The sequence below is a fragment of the Choloepus didactylus genome, assembly GCF_015220235.1.
Source record: "Choloepus didactylus isolate mChoDid1 chromosome 11 unlocalized genomic scaffold, mChoDid1.pri SUPER_11_unloc4, whole genome shotgun sequence".
NCBI lineage: Eukaryota > Metazoa > Chordata > Mammalia > Pilosa > Megalonychidae > Choloepus > Choloepus didactylus.
In genome coordinates this window covers 2,636,478-2,656,574 of record NW_023637581.1, presented here as the reverse complement: position 1 = coordinate 2,656,574, position 20,097 = coordinate 2,636,478, and the positions used below count along the sequence as shown (strand labels likewise).

Genomic DNA, 20,097 nt, shown 5'->3' with positions numbered 1-20,097 from the left:
AGAAAAGGGTAAAGGTCTAGGAAGAGTATTCAAAGAAATTGTTGGGGAAAACTTCCCAAACCTTCTAAACAACATAAATACACAAATCATAAATGCTCAGCGAACTCCAAATAGAATAAATCCAAATAAACCCACTCCGAGATATATACTGATCACACTGTCAAACACAGAAGAGAAGGAACAAGTTCTGAAAGCAGCAAGAGAAAAGCAATTCACCACATACAAAGGAAACAGCATAAGACTAAGTAGTGACTAGTCAGCAGCCACCATGGAGGCGAGAAGGCAGTGGCACGATATATTTAAAATTCTGAGTGAGAAAAATTTCCAGCCAAGAATACTTTATCCAGCAAAGCTCTCCTTCAAATTTGAGGGACAGCTTAAATTTTTCACAGACAAAGAAATGCTGAGAGAATTTGCTAACAAGAGACCTGCCCTACTGGAGATACTAAAGGGAGCCCTACAGACAGAGAAACAAAGACAGGACAGAGAGACTTGGAGAAAGGTTCAGTACTAAAGAGATTCGGTATGGGTACAATAAAGGATATTAATAGAGAGAGGGGAAAAATATGGCAAACATAAACCAAAGGATAAGATGGCTGATTCAAGAAATGCCTTCACGGTTATAACGTTGAATGTAAATGGATTAAACTCCCCAATTAAAAGATATAGATTCGCAGAATGGATCAAAAAAAATGAACCATCAATATGTTGCATACAAGAGACTCATCTTAGACATAGGGACACAAAGAAACTGAAAGTGAAAGGATGGAAAAAAATATTTCATGCAAGCTACAGCCAAAAGAAAGCAGGTGTAGCAATATTAATCTCAGATAAAATAGACTTCAAATGCAGGGATGTTTTGAGAGACAAAGAAGGCCACTACATACTAATAAAAGGGGCAATTCAGCAAGAAGAAATAACAATCGTAAATGTCTATGCACCCAATCAAGGTGCCACAAAATACATGAGAGAAACACTGGCAAAACTAAAGGAAGCAATTGATGTTTCCACAATAATTGTGGGAGACTTCAACACATCACTCTCTCCTATAGATAGATCAACCAGACAGAAGACCAATAAGGAAATTGAAAACCTAAACAATCTGATAAATGAATTAGAGTTAACAGACATATACAGGACATTACATCCCAAATCACCAGGATACACATACTTTTCTAGTGCTCATGGAACTTTCTCCAGAATAGATCATATGCTGGGACATAAAACAAGCCTCAATAAATTTAAAAAGACTGAAATTATTCAAAGCACATTCTCTGACCACAATGGAATACAATTAGAAGTCAATAACCATCAGAGACTTAGAAAATTCACAAATACCTGGAGGTTAAACAACACACTCCTAAACAATCAGTGGGTTAAATAAGAAATAGCAAGAGAAATTGCTAAATATATAGAGACGAATGAAAATGAGAACACAACATACCAAAACCTATGGGATGCAGCAAAAGCAGTGCTAAGGGGGAAATTTATAGCACTAAATGCATATATTAAAAAGGAAGAAAGAGCCAAAATCAAAGAACTAATGGATCAACTGAAGAAGCTAGAAAATGAACAGCAAACCAATCCTAAACCAAGTAGAAGAAAAGAAATAACAAGGATTAAAGCAGAAATAAATGACATGGAGAACAAAAAAACAATAGAGAGGATAAATATCACCAAAAGTTGGTTCTTTGAGAAGATCAACAAGATTGACAAGCCCCTAGCTAGACTGACAAAATCAAAAAGAGAGAAGACCCATATAAACAAAATAATGAATGAAAAAGGTGACATAACTGCAGATCCTGAAGAAATTAAAAAAATTATAAGAGGATATTATGAACAACTGTATGGCAACAAACTGGATAATGTAGAAGAAATGGACAATTTCCTGGAAACATATGAACAACCTAGACTGACCAGAGAAGAAATAGAAGACCTCAACCAACCCCTCACAAGCAAAGAGATCCAATCAGTCATCAAAAATCTTCCCACAAATAAATGCCCAGGGCCAGATGGCTTCACAGGGGAATTCTACCAAACTTTCCAGAAAGAACTGACACCAATCTTACTCAAACTCTTTCAAAACATTAAAGAAAATGGAACACTACCTAACTCATTTTATGAAGCTAACATCAATCTAATACCAAAACCAGGCAAAGATGCTACAAAAAAGGAAAACTACCGGCCAATCTCCCTAATGAATATAGATGCAAAAATCCTCAACAAAATACTTGCAAATCGAATCCAAAGACACATTAAAAAAATCATACACCATGACCAAGTGGGGTTCATTCCAGGCATGCAAGGATGGTTCAACATAAGAAAAACAATCAATGTATTACAACACATTAAAAACTCGAAAGGGAAAAATCAATTGATCATCTCAATAGATGCTGAAAAAGCATTTAACAAAATCCAACATCCCTTTTTGATAAAAACACTTCAAAAGGTAGGAATTGAAGGAAACTTCCTCAACATGATAAAGAGCATATATGAAAAACCCACAGCCAGCATAGTACTCAATGGTGAGAGACTGAAAGCCTTCCCTCTAAGATCAGGAACAAGACAAGGATGCCCGCTGTCACCACTGTTATTCAACATTGTGCTGGAAGTGCTAGCCAGGGCAATCTGGCAAGACAAAGAAATAAAAGGCATCCAAATTGGAAAAGAAGAAGTAAAACTGTCATTGTTTGCAGATGATATGATCTTATATCTAGAAAACTCTGAGAAATCGACGATACAGCTACTAGAGCTAATAAACAAATTTAGCAAAGTAGCGGGATACAAGATTAATGCACATAAGTCAGTAATGTTTCTATATGCTAGAAATGAACAAACTGAAGAGACACTCAAGAAAAAGATACCATTTTCAATAGCAACTGAAAAAATCAAGTACCTAGGAATAAACTTAACCAAAGATGTAAAAGACCTATACAAAGAAAACTACATAACTCTACTAAAAGAAATAGAAGGGGACCTTAAAAGATGGAAAAATATTCCATGTTCATGGATAGGAAGGCTAAATGTCATTAAGATGTCATTTCTACCCAAACTCATCTACAGATTCAATGCAATCCCAATCAAAATTCCAACAACCTACTTTGCAGACTTGGAAAAGCTAGTTATCAAATTTATTTGGAAAGGGAAGATGCCTCGAATTGCTAAAGACACTCTAAAAAAGAAAAATGAAGTGGGAGGACTTACACTCCCTGACTTTGAAGCTTATTATAAAGCCACAGTTGCCAAAACAGCATGGTACTGGCACAAAGATAGACATATAGATCAATGGAATCGAATTGAGAATTCAGAGATAGACCCTCAGATCTATGACCGACTGATGTTTGATAAGGCCCCCAAAGTCACTGAACTGAGCCATAATGGTCTTTTCAACAAATGGGGCTGGGAGAGTTGGATATCCATATCCAAAAGAATGAAAGAGGACCCCTACCTCACCCCCTACACAAAAATTAACTCAAAATGGACCAAAGATCTCAATATAAAAGAAAGTACCATAAAACTCCTAGAAGATAATGTAGGAAAACATCTTCAAGACCTTGTATTAGGCGGCCACTTCCTAGACTTTACACCCAAAGCACAAGCAACAAAAGAGAAAATAGATAAATGGGAACTCCTCAAGCTTAGAAGTTTCTGCACCTCAAAGGAATTTCTCAAAAAGGTAAAGAGGCAGCCAACTCAATGGGAAAAAATTTTTGGAAACCATGTATCTGACAAAAGACTGATATCTTGCATATATAAAGAAATCCTACAACTCAGTGACAATAGTACAGACAGGCCAATTATAAAATGGGCAAAAGATATGAAAAGACAGTTCTCTGAAGAGGAAATACAAATGGCCAAGAAACACATGAAAAAATGTTCAGCTTCACTAGCTATTAGAGAGATGCAAATTAAGACCACAATGAGATACCATCTAACACCGGTTAGAATGGCTGCCATGAAACAAACAGGAAACTACAAATGCTGGAGGGGATGTGGAGAAATTGGAACTCTTATTCATTGTTGGTGGGACTGTATAATGGTTCAGCCACTCTGGAAGTCAGTCTGGCAGTTCCTTTGAAAAATAGATATAGAGTTACCATTCGATCCAGCGATTGCGCTTCTCGGTATATACCCGGAAGATCGGAAAGCAGTGACACGAACAGATATCTGCACGCCAATGTTCATAGCAGCATTATTCACAATTGCCAAGAGATGGAAACAACCCAAATGTCCTTCAGCAGATGAGTGGATAAATAAAATGTGGTATATACACACGATGGAATACTACGCGGCAGTAAGAAGGAACCATCTCGTGAAACATATGACAACATGGATGAACCTTGAAGACATAATGCTGAGTGAAATAAGCCAGGCACAAAAAGAGAAATATTATATGCTACCACTAATGTGAACTTTGAAAAATGTAAAACAAATGGTTTATAATGTAGAATGTAGGGGAACTAGCAGTAGAGAGCAATTAAGGAAGGGGGAACAATAATCCAAGAAGAACAGATAAGCTATTTAACGTTCTGGGGATGCCCAGGAATGACTATGGTCTGTTAATTTCTGATGGATATAGTAGGAACAAGTTCACAGAAATGTTGCTATATTATGTAACTTTCTTGGGGTAAAGTAGGAACATGTTGGAAGTTAAGCAGTTATCTTAGGTTAGTTGTCTTTTTCTTACTCCCTTGTTATGGTCTCTTTGAAATGTTCTTTTATTGTATGTTTGTTTTCTTTTTAACTTTTTTTTTTCATACAGTTGATTTAAAAAAGAAGGGAAAGTTAAAAAAAAAAAAAGAAAAGAAAAACAAGGAAAAAAAAAGATGTAGTGCCCCCTTGAGGAGCCTGTGGAGAATGCAGGGGTATTCGCCTAGCCCACCTCCATGGTTGCTAACATGACCACAGACATAGGGGACTGGTGGTTGGATGGGTTGAGCCCTCTACCATAAGTTTTACCCTTGGGAAGACGGTTGCTGCAAAGGAGAGGCTAGGCCTCCCTATATTTGTGCCTAAGAGTCTCCTCCTGAATGCCTCTTTGTTGCTCAGATGTGGCCCTCTCTCTCTGGCTAAGCCAACTTGAAAGGTGAAATCACTGCCCTCCCCCCTACGTGGGATCAGACACCCAGGGGAGTGAATCTCCCCGGCAACGTGGAATATGACTCCCGGGGAGGAATGTAGACCCGGCATCGTGGGACGGAGAACATCTTCTTGACCAAAAGGGGGATGTGAAAGTAAATGAAATAAGCTTCAGTGGCAGAGAGATTCCAAAACGAGCTGAGAGGTCACTCTGGTGGGCACTCTTACGCACACTTTAGACAACCCTTTTTAGGTTCTAAAGAATTGGGGTAGCTGGTGGTGGATACCTGAAACTATTAAACTACAACCCAGAACCCATGAATCTCGAAGACAGTTGTATAAAAATGTAGCTTATGAGGGGTGACAGTGGGATTGGGAATGCCATAAGGACCAAACTCCACTTTGTCCAGTTTATGGATGGATGTGTAGAAAAGTAGGGGAAGCAAACAAACAGACAAAGGTACCTAGTGTTCTTTTTTACTTCAATTGCTCTTTTTCACTCTAATTATTATTCTTGTTATTTTTGTGTGTGTGCTAATGAAGGTGTCAGGGATTGATTTAAGTGATGAATGTACAACTATGTAATGGTACTGTAAACAATCAAAAGTACAATTTGTTTTGTATGACTGCATGGTATGTGAATATATCTCAATAAAATGATAAAAAAAAGTTATACTATCATATGTAGATTTTAAAAAATTATATGATAAATATACGAACACTTAGGCCATACTAAGTAGAACATAATCATTTCTGATAATTCTAGATACTGCAGTGCCTTTGATAGTATCAATAGCTATGATTTTTTAAGATACTGTAAAATATCAGATTATATCAGTTTAATAGTTCTTCAAGTTCTGAGGGAAATGGAAAATTCTGTTGTATGTACAATAGAAAAATAAACTACTGACAATCTATCACAGATTACTACTTTTAGATTATAAAGTTCTAAAGTACAAAAACCATGTTTCCCTGTATCTAACAGTGAGCTTGACACATTTGCCTGGTCAATAGTATTTGTTGAATGCATGAATAGACATTTGAGTGGATGAAGGAATGCCTGTTGATGAATTTCTTTTGAAAGAAATAAATCTTTCATTTATTGAAAGTAGTTTTCCAATATTGCCTAGATATAAAATCTTTTTATTCTTAAAAAATATTTGCAAGATTCAGAAATTATTATTTATAATTATACCCAGAAATGGAATGATAATATGGATTCATTTGCTACCATATTACTTAAAAACACTTAAAAATAAATATTACTTTCCCAGCATGTTGTGAAACACATGCTTTGGAGCCAGAATTCCTGGTTTGAATTCTTGTGTGCTACCGACCAGCTGTATGACCCTGGACAATTTACTTAACCAGAAACCATGCCTCAGTTTCTTCCTTTGTAAAAGACCTAATATATTACCTACTTCATAGTATTGTTGTGAGGATTAAAATGAGTTGAGATGTGTAAAGTGCTTAGAATAATGCATAGTAAGTGCATAGTGAGTCTTCAAAAAGCTAATTAATATCATCGTTATTAAATAAGGAGTTCTCTCATATAAGGATTTGAGTAATGTTTTCCAAATAGAATTTAGTGCCAGTAAAAGCTTGTTTTTATTGAAAACAACAAAAGAATCTACGTTTTTTTTCTATCAAATAATGCAAATAACATTCTGATTTTCCTTTTGATCTGAATTTAATACTTTTTAATGGTATTATTAATATGTTTCCTTTATCCTTTAATGTTTCTTTTTCTATTAATAGTTTAATCCTCATCGTGGAAAATTATTGTATTTTAAATTAACTGTAAACTTTCTTATGAATAGGAGAAAGAAATTAATGCAGATTTTTATATAAAAACAATAGTTTTAGATACTCTTTGAATTTTACATACATAATATTTGCCTGAAGGGAATCATTTGTTTTGTTAAGACTGCAAAGAAAACATCTGATGAAAAGAACAAGGTACTGTAAAAAATAAATTATCAAAAATATTATTCTCTAGTTTTAAAAAAATGCATTTTAAAGGTTAAATTGAAAAAGAGATCTTTTTGTTAAAAAGTAAATATTTTTAATTTGAAAAAGTGATTTAGAAACAGTAACTAATGATAAAGGTATCCTTTTGACAAAAATCAGTTCTTTTAAGCAGTTTTTGCTCTTATAAAATGATGCAAATTAACTACATCTGTAGACTTAGCATATGCTATAAATATTTTGGGAACATTTTGAAATATTACTTATTTTATAGGTCAAAAAGCAAATGAATTCTGTGGATGATCTTGATGACTTAACTCAGACATCTGAAACATCTTCAGAGGATTGTGACTTGCTTAGCCCTAATTGTAATTCTGTGTTGCTAATTGAACAACTTGGAATGGTTTGTAAAGGTAGGACCCTTGTATAAATATAAAGCCTTTTTATGCATACTGTTGTAATATGTGCACACCTTGTTTAGAACTGCACCAAAGAGCACTGAGGTGTTATAGTGCTGTTCATCGCAGCACTACAGAGCCACAGCCCAGAGCTTTGATAATTTCCACTGTTCTTGTCTTGGTGGGAATGGCGTCCCAGGCTTTCTGTTGACTCCACCTCCCTCCTATGCCTTCACCCATGGTCAGGTTATGTTTATCTCCTACCTGGAATACTGCATCATCTCAGAACTGTGTTCCCTGCACCACATCTCCCGAAACCATGGTCTATGATGCAGCCATAATTATTACATATTTTAAAAATTTCATGTCTCTTCAAGTAACCTCCTTGCTTAGAATCCAGCAATCACTTCTCATTGCTGTAAGGTTAAAGACCACAATCCTCTAGCTTCTCGCATCACTTCCTATCTTCCTTTCTCTCTGTGTCCCAGCTATTTACTCAGGTGTTTGTTCCTACAATAGAGCTTTTTGTTTCAGCAGCTTTAGTAAGGTATAATTGACATATGATAAACTGCACATATACAAAGTGTACAACTTAAAGTATTGACATATGTGTCCACATGTGAAAACATCACCACAATTAAGATAGTCAACATATCCTTCACCATCAAAAGTTTCCTCATGTCCCTTTATATTCCCTTATTAGGAAACTGTCAGACTGTTTTCCAAAGTAGTTGTACCATTTTCCATTCCTGCTAGAAGTGTGTGAGAGTTCCAGTTCTTTCACATCCATGTCAACACTTAGTATGGACCATCTTTTCAATTTTAGCCATTCTAATAGGTGTGTATTGTGTATATCATTATAGTTTTATTGTACATTTTCTTAATGACTAATAATGTTGAGCATGTTTTCATGTGCTTATTTATCATCTGTATATCTTCTTTCATGAATTGTATGTTCAAAATTTTTCCCCATTTAAAAGAGGTTTGTTTTGTTATTTATTCAATTTTGAGAGTTCTTTATATATTCTGGATATATTCCCTTTAGCAGTTACATTTTTTGCAGGGATTTTCTCCCAGTCTGTGGCTTTTTTGTTTTGTTTTGTTTTCTTTATAGTGACTTTTGAAGGTCAGAAGTTGTACTTTTTGATGAAGTTCAATTTGTCCATGTATTCTTTCAAGAATTTTGTTTTTGGTTGTCATATCTAAGAACTGTTTGCCTGGCACAAGGTCATGAAGATTTTCTCCTATGCTTTCCTCTAGAAGTCTCATAATTTTAGGTCTAACATTTAGCTCTATGATCATTCTTTATTCAGTTTTGTATCTGGTGCGAGGTATGGTTCCAAGTTCTTTTTTTCTTCTTTTTAATAACTTACATAACATGGGATGCTTATATACAAGATGACATAAAATAATTCAGCACTAACAATTTATTCTCATTTTAGACAGCAAAGGCATTTACATATTACTTGCTAATTTGTGATATTGCTGTTTAATGCACAATAATATTGTGCTAAGAAGTCATTAACACATAATATTTATTCAGCACCCCTGTGTATATTGTGAGGTTGCAAGTTCATTTTTTTTGCATATGGATATTCAATTGTTCCACGCTCTTCTGTTTATACCACATTGACATTGTGCCTTTGTCAAAAATCAGTTGTCCACATATATGTGGTTTTCTTTCTGGACTCTGTTCTGTCTCATCAATCTCTTTGGCTGTCTTTACACCAATATGCTGTTTTGATTACTACAAGTTTGTAATACTTCTTGAAACCAGGTTGTTGGCCATCCAACTTTGTTCTTTTTTAGAGTTTTTTTGTGGCTGTTATAGGTCCTTTGCATTTCATATGAATTTTAGAATCAGGTGATCAATTTCTAAAAAAATAAAATAAAAAAGCCTGCTGGGAATTACATTGAGATTGTGTTGAATCAGTAGGTTAATTTGGGGATCTCTGACATATTAACAATGTTGAATCTTTCAGCCCTGAACAAAGACTATCTCTTTCCATTTATATACATCTTACTGAATTTTCTCAGTAGTATTTTATAGCTTTTAGTGTATGGGTCCCTCTGTCTTTTGTCAGATCTATCCATATTTCATATTTTTTATGCAGTTGTGAATGATATTTTAAAAATTTCAATCATTTATTCCTTGTATATAAATATAGTTGATTATTTATATTGATTTTATATCCTGCAGTTTTACTAAACTCACTTATTAGTTCTAGTAGTTTTTTTGTAGATCTTATCAGATTTTCTACGTAGCAAGGGGCCATCAAACTTTCTTAAAAGGCCAGATAGTAAATATTTAAGACTGTGGTCAATACAGTCTCTTTTTGCAATGAATCAACTCTACCATTGTCTCATGATAAGGGCCATAGACAATACATAAATGAATGGACATGTCTGTAAAACTTTATTTACAGAAACGAGCAGCTGGCCCAATTCCTATATGTGATCATGTTGTCTGTGAATAAAGATTGTTTTGCTTCTTCCTTTCCAATCTGGATGCCTTTTATTTCTTTATCTTACCCAGTTGCTCTGGCTAGAACCTCCAGTACAATGCTGAATAGAGGTAGTGAAAACAGACATTGTTGTTTTGTTCCCAATCTTATGAGAAAAGATCTAGTCTTTAACCATTTTCTATGATGTTAGCTGTGAAGCTTTTTTATCAAGTTGGTGAAGGTTCCTTGTATTTCTAGTTTGCTGAGATGTGGAATTTTGTCACATGCCCTTTCTGCATCTACTGAGAGGTTTTTCTTTTGTATTTTGTTAATATGGTTAACAACATCGATTTTCAACTATTAAACCAATCCTGTATTCCTGAGATAATCCTGATGCTCCATCTTGACTGGAAGTAGATTGCATCATTTGGTCATGATGTTTTATCCTTTTGATATATTGTTGGATTCAATTTTCTAAAATTTTGTTTAGAGTATTTGCATCTATGTTCATGAGGTATATTAGTCTGTAGTTTTCTTTCTTATAATTTCTTTGACTGGTTTCGTTAGCCTTGTAGAATGCTAGCCTTAGAAAATGAAGCTCTTCATTTTTTGGGAAGAATTTCTGTAGAAGTGGTATTAGTTTTTTTGCATAAAATGTTTGGTAGAATTTACCGGTTTAGCCATCTTGACCTGAAGTTTTCTTTGAGAAGGTTTTAAACTATGACTTTATTTTCTTTTATGGATACCGGGCTATTCAGGTTATCTATTCCTTCTTGATTGAGCTTGTTAATTTGTGTCTTTAAAGGAATTTGTCGCTTGTGACTGACACTCACTGGATCCAGTGTATGGGCTGAGGAGTAATAAAATAAAGACAAAAATATATAAATAATAGGGGGTATAGGGATATGGGATGTTTTGGGTGTTCTTTCTTATTTTTATTTTTGTCTTTTTTTCTTTGAGAGTAATGAAAATGTTCTAAAATTGATTGTGGTGATGAATGCACAACTGATGATACTGTGAGTCATTGATTGTATACTCTGGATGGATTATATGGTGTGTGAATATACTGCAATAAAATTGCATTAAAAAATAAAGGAATTTGTCCATTTCATCTAAGTTGTCAAATTTATTCACATGAAGTTCATAACATTACCTTATTCTTTTAAAGTCCATAATATTACCCTATTCTTTTAATATCTATAGAATCTGTAGTAATGTCACGTAACATTTCTGATAATGGTAATTTGTGTTTTCTCCCTTTGTTTCCTGACCAGCCTGGCTAGAGATTTATCATTTTTATTGATTTTTGCAACACATTTGGTTTCACTGATTTTTCTCTATTGTTTTTCTCTTTTCTGTTTCATAGATTTTTTTCTGTTTGATGCTTATTATTTCCTTTTTTCTGGCTTACTTTAGGTTTAATTTGGTTTTCTTTTTCTCATTTCTTAAGGTGGCTGTGAAGGTCATTGATTTGAGTTCTTTTCTTCTTTTCTAGTATATTCACTGCTATAAGTTTCCTCTTAAGTACTGCTGAAGCAGCATTCCACAAATTCCTGATACGTTGTGTTCTCCTTTTCGTTCACTTCAATATACTTTCTAATTTCTTTTCATTACCTCTTTGGCCCAGGGGTTAAATAAATGAGTGTTATATAGTTTCTAAATATTTGAGTATTTTCCAGAGATATTTTTGTTATTATTTCTAATTTGACTGCTTTGTGGTCAAAGAACATATTTTGTATGACTTAAATAATTTCTAATTTATTGAGATTTATTTTATGGCCCAGAAACATGGTCTGTCTTGGTGAATGCTGTCTGGGCACTTGAAAACAGTAGTGTTCAAATCTGTGTAACCTTACTGATTTTCTCCCTGCTTTTTACTTCTTCTATCCCTTATTGATTGAGGGGTATTGAAATAGGCTACAATTGTGAATTTGTCTATTTTTCCTGGCATTTCTATTAATATATTTTGAAGCTATTATTAGATGCATAATATTTAGGATTTTTATGTCTTCTTGATTAATTGGCTCTTTTATTATTAGGAAATGACCTTGTTTTATTGCTGGTAATATTTTTTGCTCTGAAATCTACTTTGTCTGATGTTAATATAGCCACTTAAGCTCAACCATCTTTTGTCAATTGTTAGCATAATTTTTCCATCCTCTTACTTTTAACCAATTTGTTTCTTTACATTGAAAGTGTGCTTCTTATAGGCAGCCTTTAGATGGGCCTTGATATTGTTAAGTTTGAGTCTGTCTTCATGCTGTTTGATTTCTATTTGTCCCATCTGTTTTTTGTTTTTCATCTTCTTTTTTGCCTTCTTTAGATTAAGTAATTTTTATAAGTAAGTAAGTTTTATCTCTTTTTTGGCTTATTAGCTATAACTCTTTGTTTTGTGATTTTAGTAGTTGTGTAGGGTTTATAGTTTACATCTTTAACTTTTTCCAGCCTACCTTCAAGTAATTTTATGTATCATCATACACAGGATAAGAAAATTACATATGTATGGTTCCAATTCTTCTTTTGCTGTTATGCATTTTACTTTTACATAAGGTATAAACTCCAGAATTCATTGTCACTATTTTTGTTCCAGCAATGAATTATCTTTTAAAGGGAATTCAATAATAAAATGATCTTATACATTAACACTTGTAGTCATTTCCAATGCATGTCACTCCTTTGTGGGGATCCACATTTCCATCCAGTACTTCTCCAGGGTTCTCTCTCTGCTCCACTCTCTCCTCTCTGGTGTTCTCTCTGATTGTCTCTGTCTGCCTTGGCTTCTCCAGATCCTCAGCTTCACCACCTCAGCTCAGGGAGTCCACTGGACCTCACCTCGGTCCCTTCTTCCTGTGTTATGGCCTGGAAACTCTCTCAAGGCAGTGAGCTGGGCTATCAAAAGCCTTACTTCATTTCTTTCCTCTTTCAGGGACCATTGTCCTTCACTGCCTGAAGCCCATTTTCTTGAAAATTGTTTAACGTGTTTTGTCTGTTTTTTTTTTTGGTTGTTTCAGGTGGGATGCTAAATCAGTACTGTTACTCCATTGTGACTAGAAGTGGATTGCAATATGCTATAGACTGTCCTGAATGCTCTTTCCCTCCCTTTGCTCAATTACTTCCTGCTCATCTTTTCAGGGAAGTCTTCCCTGGGCACAGTATAGATCAAGTGCAATATGATCGTAGAACTCTGTTTTCTTACCATATCTATCTGAATTTGTAGTTATTTTGTCTTTCTCCTACCCGAGACTTTAAGCTAAAGAGGAGCAGGGCTCACGTCTACTTTATCTCTTGTCTATAGACAAGAGCTTTGTGTAATGTCTTCCACAATATATATATATTTCAATGTGTATATTTCAATATATATTTGTTCAGTGTATGAATGAGTAAATGTGCAAATGTGCAGTTCATTATACTTAAAAGGTACTCATACATTTTATTTCTATCTTTGTTTTCTCCCTGATACAGATTCTGTTAGCCTATTGAAAATCCAGGATGCAATTCTTTCATATGAAACAGTAATAGAACTTAAAAAAAATCGTTGTGAACTACTTACAGAAAAAATTAAAACAACAAAAAATAAAGTTAGTGGTCTACAAAAGGAGCTATCAGAAACCAAAGAAATGAAATCACAGTTAGAGCATCAAAAAGTGGAATGGGAACTAGAACTTCGCAGTTTGAGGTATAAAATCTTGGTTTTAAAGAAATATTTGAACAATTTTTTTATGTTGTACAATCCTCATTTTTCTCCATTTTAAACAATTCTCGTGACCCAAAACACCACATAGCTCTTTTCAGCCCATAATTATTTGTCCCTGGTATTTGTGTGTTACTAATAAGGTATTCCTATTAATTATAGTCCCTAGTATGTAATAGGTAGATTTTTCCCATATACCATTTTGTTGTCAATTCTCTGTCCTAGTGTCATACCTTAGAAGTGTATCATGCAAACACATCTATATTTGTGGTGCTGATCTGTGGTATACATGCCTTTAAACCACCCCTTTCAATCCCATTTGCCTTCAATACAGCTCTGATATTTATAATCCCATTAACAATCATCACCCCATCCATTCCTATGCCTTTGAATTTACCCTCATTAACATATCTGAACATATTAGATTATCATTCCCCCTCCACTATCTTCTGTGTATTGCTAGATTCCCAATATTCTACATTTACTATTTATTTTTTTACTACAAATATGTAAGAAAATTTTGGTAATTGCCAATTTACCTTCTGGGATTTTATAGGGGAGAGAAGGAAACTCTTAGTCCTGCAGAGTACGAAATTCTTGGAAATAATACAGCAAGCCTTTAACATGAATACTTACCCTAATAATTAAATATATGTTTTTATTTACTTTGAATAAATTCTTCAATACAGAATTACTTAGACACAAGAAATTTTTAAAAAGGTCTTTAATCCACATTTCTAAATTGTTCATGAGACAATTTATATTAATTTATACTTCTGCCATCAAAATATGAAATGGCCATTTTTCTCAAACCAGAATCATTTTTTAAAAATGTGTGCAGTTTTCCATATGCATGGAATGAGAAGTAAAACAGAAAGTGATTATCATTTAATTAGTTCACATGGCTCCTTCTTGTTCCAAAAGGGATTTTTAAATGATTTATGAAATAGATGATGATGAACAAGATAGGATAAATTGGAAGTGTTACAAAAGAAGAAATATAAAAAGCATGGAATGGCAGATATTAGGCCACCTAGCCACATGTTGGATTATAGCAATCTACAGATGTATGTATGTTATACAAAAGACATCTGAAGGTGCTATCTTACACTATAAATCCTTTTTTGGGGTGCCTGTAGTATTTCATCTTCATGAACTCCTTAAAATTTTATTCTATTGAATATATAAGCATTAGACAGTGAATTCTCTTTTTAGGCAACTCTAAATTATTTGTTCTAATGGAGGAGTAATTATTACTATTTGAAAATGAAGGCAATTTTCAACCCAAGCATTACTGATTAATTTGAAAATTCCTTTCCCTAGTATTTACCAGAGTTACTAGTGGCAAAACTTACCAGTTAGCAGAATGTCCTTTTACTGTTACTTTCAAGTATACCTTTCAGAAAAGATTAAACTGAGAAATTAAAAGACAGGAGAACTTGGAAGGAAAAAATTTTGAGAACATTGAAATTTCATAAACTGGATAATACACCAACATAAAGAGCCAGAGCACAAAGTGAACTTTTAATTTTCTAACAAAATGAATTTTAAGTTAAGCATATTTTATTGCAGATTTACCTTAAAACAGGAACAAGAGAAAAGAAGAAATGCTGATATGTTGTATGACAAAATTAGAGAACAATTAAGAAGAAAAGAAGAGCAGTATAATGAAGAAGTTGAAATGAAACAACAACTTGAACTCACTCTTCAAACACTAGGTATAGAGTTGAGGACTGTAAGAAATAATTTAAATCAGGTAAATCTGTGGTAAGAATTTCATATTTCTAACTTTATTTCATTGATATTATTTATGCTATCCCTTTGATTCAATGTGTATTATATAGATTTAAAATAAACCAAAAATGTTATCTCATCCTAAATATGAACTATGACATTCATAGTTAAAAATCACTATTTAACTATTATTTTATTAGCATATAATAGGTGTTTGGTATATGTTTTCTGAATAATAGAATGGAAGGTAAATTGAGTTTAATCATTAACTTAAATGCTAATTTTAGCATTTTTATGTTAAAATGTAGGTTAAATAGCTATGATGTTATAAGACTAAATGTTTCATAAAGAAATTTTCCTTCAAAATACTATGTCTGTATTTAAGAACTGTTTTTGCTCTATAACAAATTTAATTGTTACTTATGCAGTTAAAGTTTGAATAATTCAGGTGGGGTAAATATCCTTGAGTCTTAATAGACTATTTTAATAGATCTTTATGTTTTTTAAGGTTCTGCTCTCAATTAAACTTTTAGGCTTTTGTTTTTTAATGGTGTGAGACCCCCAAAAAATAGTGAAATGTGTCTCTAGGTTGTAGAAGAGCGAAATGATACCCAGAGGCAACTTTTTCTAGAACGGAGTGCCAGAATATTACAAGAAGGAATTCAAAAGGCCAAAGAAATGGCTCAAAAGAAAGTGAGTGGGAATTCTGAGGTATTTTCCTTAGTCATTTAAAAATATGTGTGTATGTATTTGTGTATATATTTTAAAAACCAACTATATGAGTCATGGAAAATTTAGGGGATTTTTAAACCATATATGTATATATTTGGTGGGTTGGTGGGGGGTTGGCATTTTCGGTTCATTGGATAAAGTAACAGTCTTAATTCAAGATCATTTGTCTACAGCAGTCAAGTGGTGTCATTCACAATGGACTTATCCAAAGAGAGCTTTTAATATTTTCCATTGACATGGATTATCCTTCTATAATCTCAAAACTGTTGCTACCAGCAACAAATGTTATTCTTTTTTGCAGTGATATATTAATGAGAGGTTAGTTTATCAGTTCTACCCATAGACAAAGTGAGGAAAAGTATATCTAGAGGCCATATTTTGAATATCATTCTCCTCACTCTTGAGAAAAGTAACAATTTCCTCCAAGTGAGGTCCTGTTTCAGTACTAGGGGCTTTTTGAAAACAATGAAATGCTGTAGCATATATGTAATGATGATTTATTGATAAATATTTTATTCTTAGTAAAATAGTTCAGGTTATTTTCATATTTCATATTTATTAGTGTTTCAAACATTATGAAAATGAAATATAATTTACTGAGCAGCAAATAATCTTATGATTTTCTAAGAAGAGCTCTATAAATTGTACCTTACTTACCATTAGTCTTAAAATATGAAGTTTCTTTTGTATTTTTGTGTTTATATTGGAAAAATAATGATGGTTTAGAGGGAAAACACTAATTAGAAGAACACAAAAGACATGGGGGAAATCCTGGAACTTTCATATATTTTTGAATCTCTATTTTACAGAATTGTGATAATTAAGTGAATTATTTGTTGTATATATAAGTGCTTTGTACAGTGCCTAGTTTTATCAGTTATCAATAAATGTAATTCTTATAATTGACTATAAAAATTTTAGAAATATAGAATATCTCTGGAATATTCTCAGAAAAAAAGGAACTATTAAAGAACTTTAAGAAATTTAATCTGTCAAATATATGCAGAGCTACAGCTCTTGATGAGGAGTAGCTGTATAGGTTAGATATCAAACTGTAAACCCATGTGGAATTAATTTAGAACAGAAAGAATGTTGTATTCTTTATGGTAATTCAGGCAGAAATATTTAAAATTATAAAATATGTGAAATGTATTTTATATTATAATGATTGCATGTATGCTTGAAGGGGATTGTATTTAATATTTTTAGTCTGACCATATCTAAACAGAGCAAAAGCTCTTCATGTAGGGTAGCTGTAAACCCAATTTTTGAAAAATATGGTCTAATTTATTAAGCTTTCTTTTACTCCTTCTGGGTTTGCTGTAATACAGAGAAAGACATTTCCAATTCTGAGATTCTTAAAAAAATCTCTTCTAGTTTCTTTTTTACTTTCATGCATTCATTTTTTTCAATTAAATTTTTGAACTTTTAGGAATTTATGCTGAATCATGTGTAAGGTTTGGATCCAACTTTATTTTTCTCCAGTTAGATTGTTACTTGTTGCAGCCCTTTTATTGTATATGCATATAGTTTAATCTTTAATTTCAGAGGACATCATGATATGTCATTTTATTGAGTGCTAACTAAAAGTCTCCTTTGTTTTACAAAACTTAGGTTTCTGATAGTCATGAGAAAGGAGAAGATCTTTTGCATAAAAATCGTATGTTGCAGGATGAAATTGCCAAGCTAAGATTGGAAATAGACACAATGAAAATTCACAACCAGGAAAAAGAAAAGAAATATTCCGAGGACATGAAAATTGTAAAAGAAAAAAATGATGACCTTCAAAAGACATTAAAACTGAATGAGGAAACATTAACAAAAACAATATTTCAGTATAATGAACAGATTGATGTTCTGACATCACAAAATGCAATGCTAAACTCTAAATTAGAGAGTGAAAAACAAAGCAAGGAAAGACTGGAAACAGAAGTTGAATCATACCGTTCTAGACTGGCTGCTGCAATAAATGACCATGATCAAAGTGAGATATCAAAAAGAGAGCTGAAACTCACTTTCCAGAGAGCAAAAGATGAGTGGTTTCATTTACAGGACAAAATTAATTTTTATGTGTCTAACCTAAAAGACAACAATGAGATTCTTTCTCAACAGCTTTCTGAAGCTGAAAGTAAATTCAATAGCCTAGAAATCTAGTTCCAGCACATAAGACATGCTTTGAGAGAAAAGATTTTGATTTTAGAACATGTACAAAGAGACCTAAGCCAAACCAAATTTCATGCTCCTGAGGAGGAAACATGAGAAGGTTCTGACACTATTGGATTAACAGTGACACAAAACCCCAAAGAGTGCTCCCATGTCCTCAAGGGGCTCCTTTAATGTAATTCACTTCTGTCAAATTTTCTTTTCATGGAATTCAGGTATTCAGGAATACAGTTATTGTTTGGCTAGCACAGGAATTTAGGTGCCAGGAAACAAGAATTTTGGATCATTTCCATTGGAATAATAAGAAAAAGTAGAAAATGAGTATTGGTGATAGACAGTCAAGGTAAAACAAGAAAAGTTTCAGAGGAGAATCAAAGATTTTTAGGGAGATCTATGAAGATGAAGAAAAATAAACTAAGCCAGAGTCATCCATACCCTAGTTCCTTCTTTGAGAACAGAGAGCATGAAATTTGGCTTACAAGATTTTGCCAGTGTTACAGATGTCTTCCCACTCAATGAACAGAAGCTTCATGACACCATGAAACAGGGATCAGGCAAAGGGTTTTGTCTGTTTGTCTGTTTTTTCCCATTCAAGCTTTCCTTTCTTATGCGAGGCAAGGCTAAGCTAAAGTCAGATGTCATGCCCATTCCTTCAATCCCCCTGCCAATGGAAGAAAAGTAGTCCAAGGGTTCAAAGTAGTCCAAGGTTCCTGACTTGTCATGGCTTCCTCTCAAAGAGGCAGACATCAAAGAAAAGCCCTGTGGATATGGGGGTGATCCTTATCATTTCCCATCAGTTCCAAGGTGGCATCTAGTCACAACATTTTTTTTCTTTGGAGCACCGAGGGACATTCTTTTTCTTCACTATCCTAATAGAATCACAGGAGATAAAGCAGTACAATCTCCAAGATGGCTTTGGATTAGAGATTGTCTGCATTTGTTATTTCCTCCTCCCTTAGTATTGTCTGTCTTCTCAGAAAAAGGCACTCAGACCTTGAGAGATTTCCTTAATAACAGATAATAGTCACACCCGACTAATTTTATGTGCTTCTTAGAAGAGAGGCAAAACAGCATATGTAAAATACAAGGAGCTCTTCAAGACCATAATGCTACACTAAGTTTTACTTCTGAATCATAGAAAGGTCCTGAATGCTCATTGTGTAATATTTTGAAAAATGTAGAAAAGCATGGAAGAAGAAAATAAAAATTGCTCATAACCCATCACTTTTAAGAGGGCAAATGATAGCCTGAGGGTCAAATCCTGTCCAGTGCCTCTTTCTTCCAGTATGGCCCTCAAGCTAAGAATGTTTTTTATGTTTTTAAAGGGTTGTAAAAAACAATAACAATGCCTACCAGGATGACAACAACACACACACACAAAGAAGAATATGTGACAGAGACTTTATATGGCCCAGGAAGACTAGAATATTTACTATTTGACCCTTTACAGAAAACATCTTCTGACTCTTGATAGAAAGTAACAACTATTATTTTGGTGCCTTTCCTCTCTTGAGTACCTGTGCAAATTTTTAAGAAAAAAATCTGTGATAATCTTTGATTTTGTATATTATTTTTTCCTCCTACTCTAATACTATGTCATGTACATTTTACCCATCATTAAATATTCTTCAAAAACATGATTTTTAACAGTTGTATAACATTAAACTTGATTTTTTGCTTCAAAAAAAGTAAAACAATTAAAAGAGACAAAGGACACTACATACAAATAAAAGGGTCAATTCATCAAGAAACCCTAACAACTATAAATATTTATGCACCAAGCCAGAGTGCCCCAAAATTCATGAGGGAAACACTGAGAACACCAAAAGGAGAAGCAGATAACTGCACAGTAATAGTTGGAGACTTCAGTACACCCAGAACCCTTCAA

The 20,097-nt window shown here is 33.6% G+C and overlaps 1 protein-coding gene across 4 annotated transcripts in view; it reads left to right on the top strand.

Annotated features, from left to right (window-relative positions):
* LOC119524705 (ankyrin repeat domain-containing protein 26-like) overlaps positions 1 to 19,844 on the top strand; it is a 38,965-nt gene extending 19,121 nt beyond the window's left edge. For 2 of the 4 annotated variants that reach the window (XM_037823376.1, XM_037823377.1), the window contains 5 exons: positions 7,322 to 7,460; positions 13,352 to 13,565; positions 15,153 to 15,336; positions 15,903 to 16,025; positions 17,661 to 19,844. In XM_037823376.1, coding sequence (XP_037679304.1) covers positions 7,322 to 7,460; positions 13,352 to 13,565; positions 15,153 to 15,336; positions 15,903 to 16,025; positions 17,661 to 18,200 — 1,200 coding nt within the window. In that variant the 3' untranslated portion in view covers positions 18,201 to 19,844. Of the gene's footprint in view, positions 1 to 5,747; positions 7,039 to 7,321; positions 7,461 to 13,351; positions 13,566 to 15,152; positions 15,337 to 15,902; positions 16,026 to 17,660 lie in introns of those variants that run through there. The other 2 variants (XM_037823379.1, XM_037823378.1) reach the window with 2 other exon arrangements.
* Positions 19,845 to 20,097: the final 253 nt, after the last annotated feature.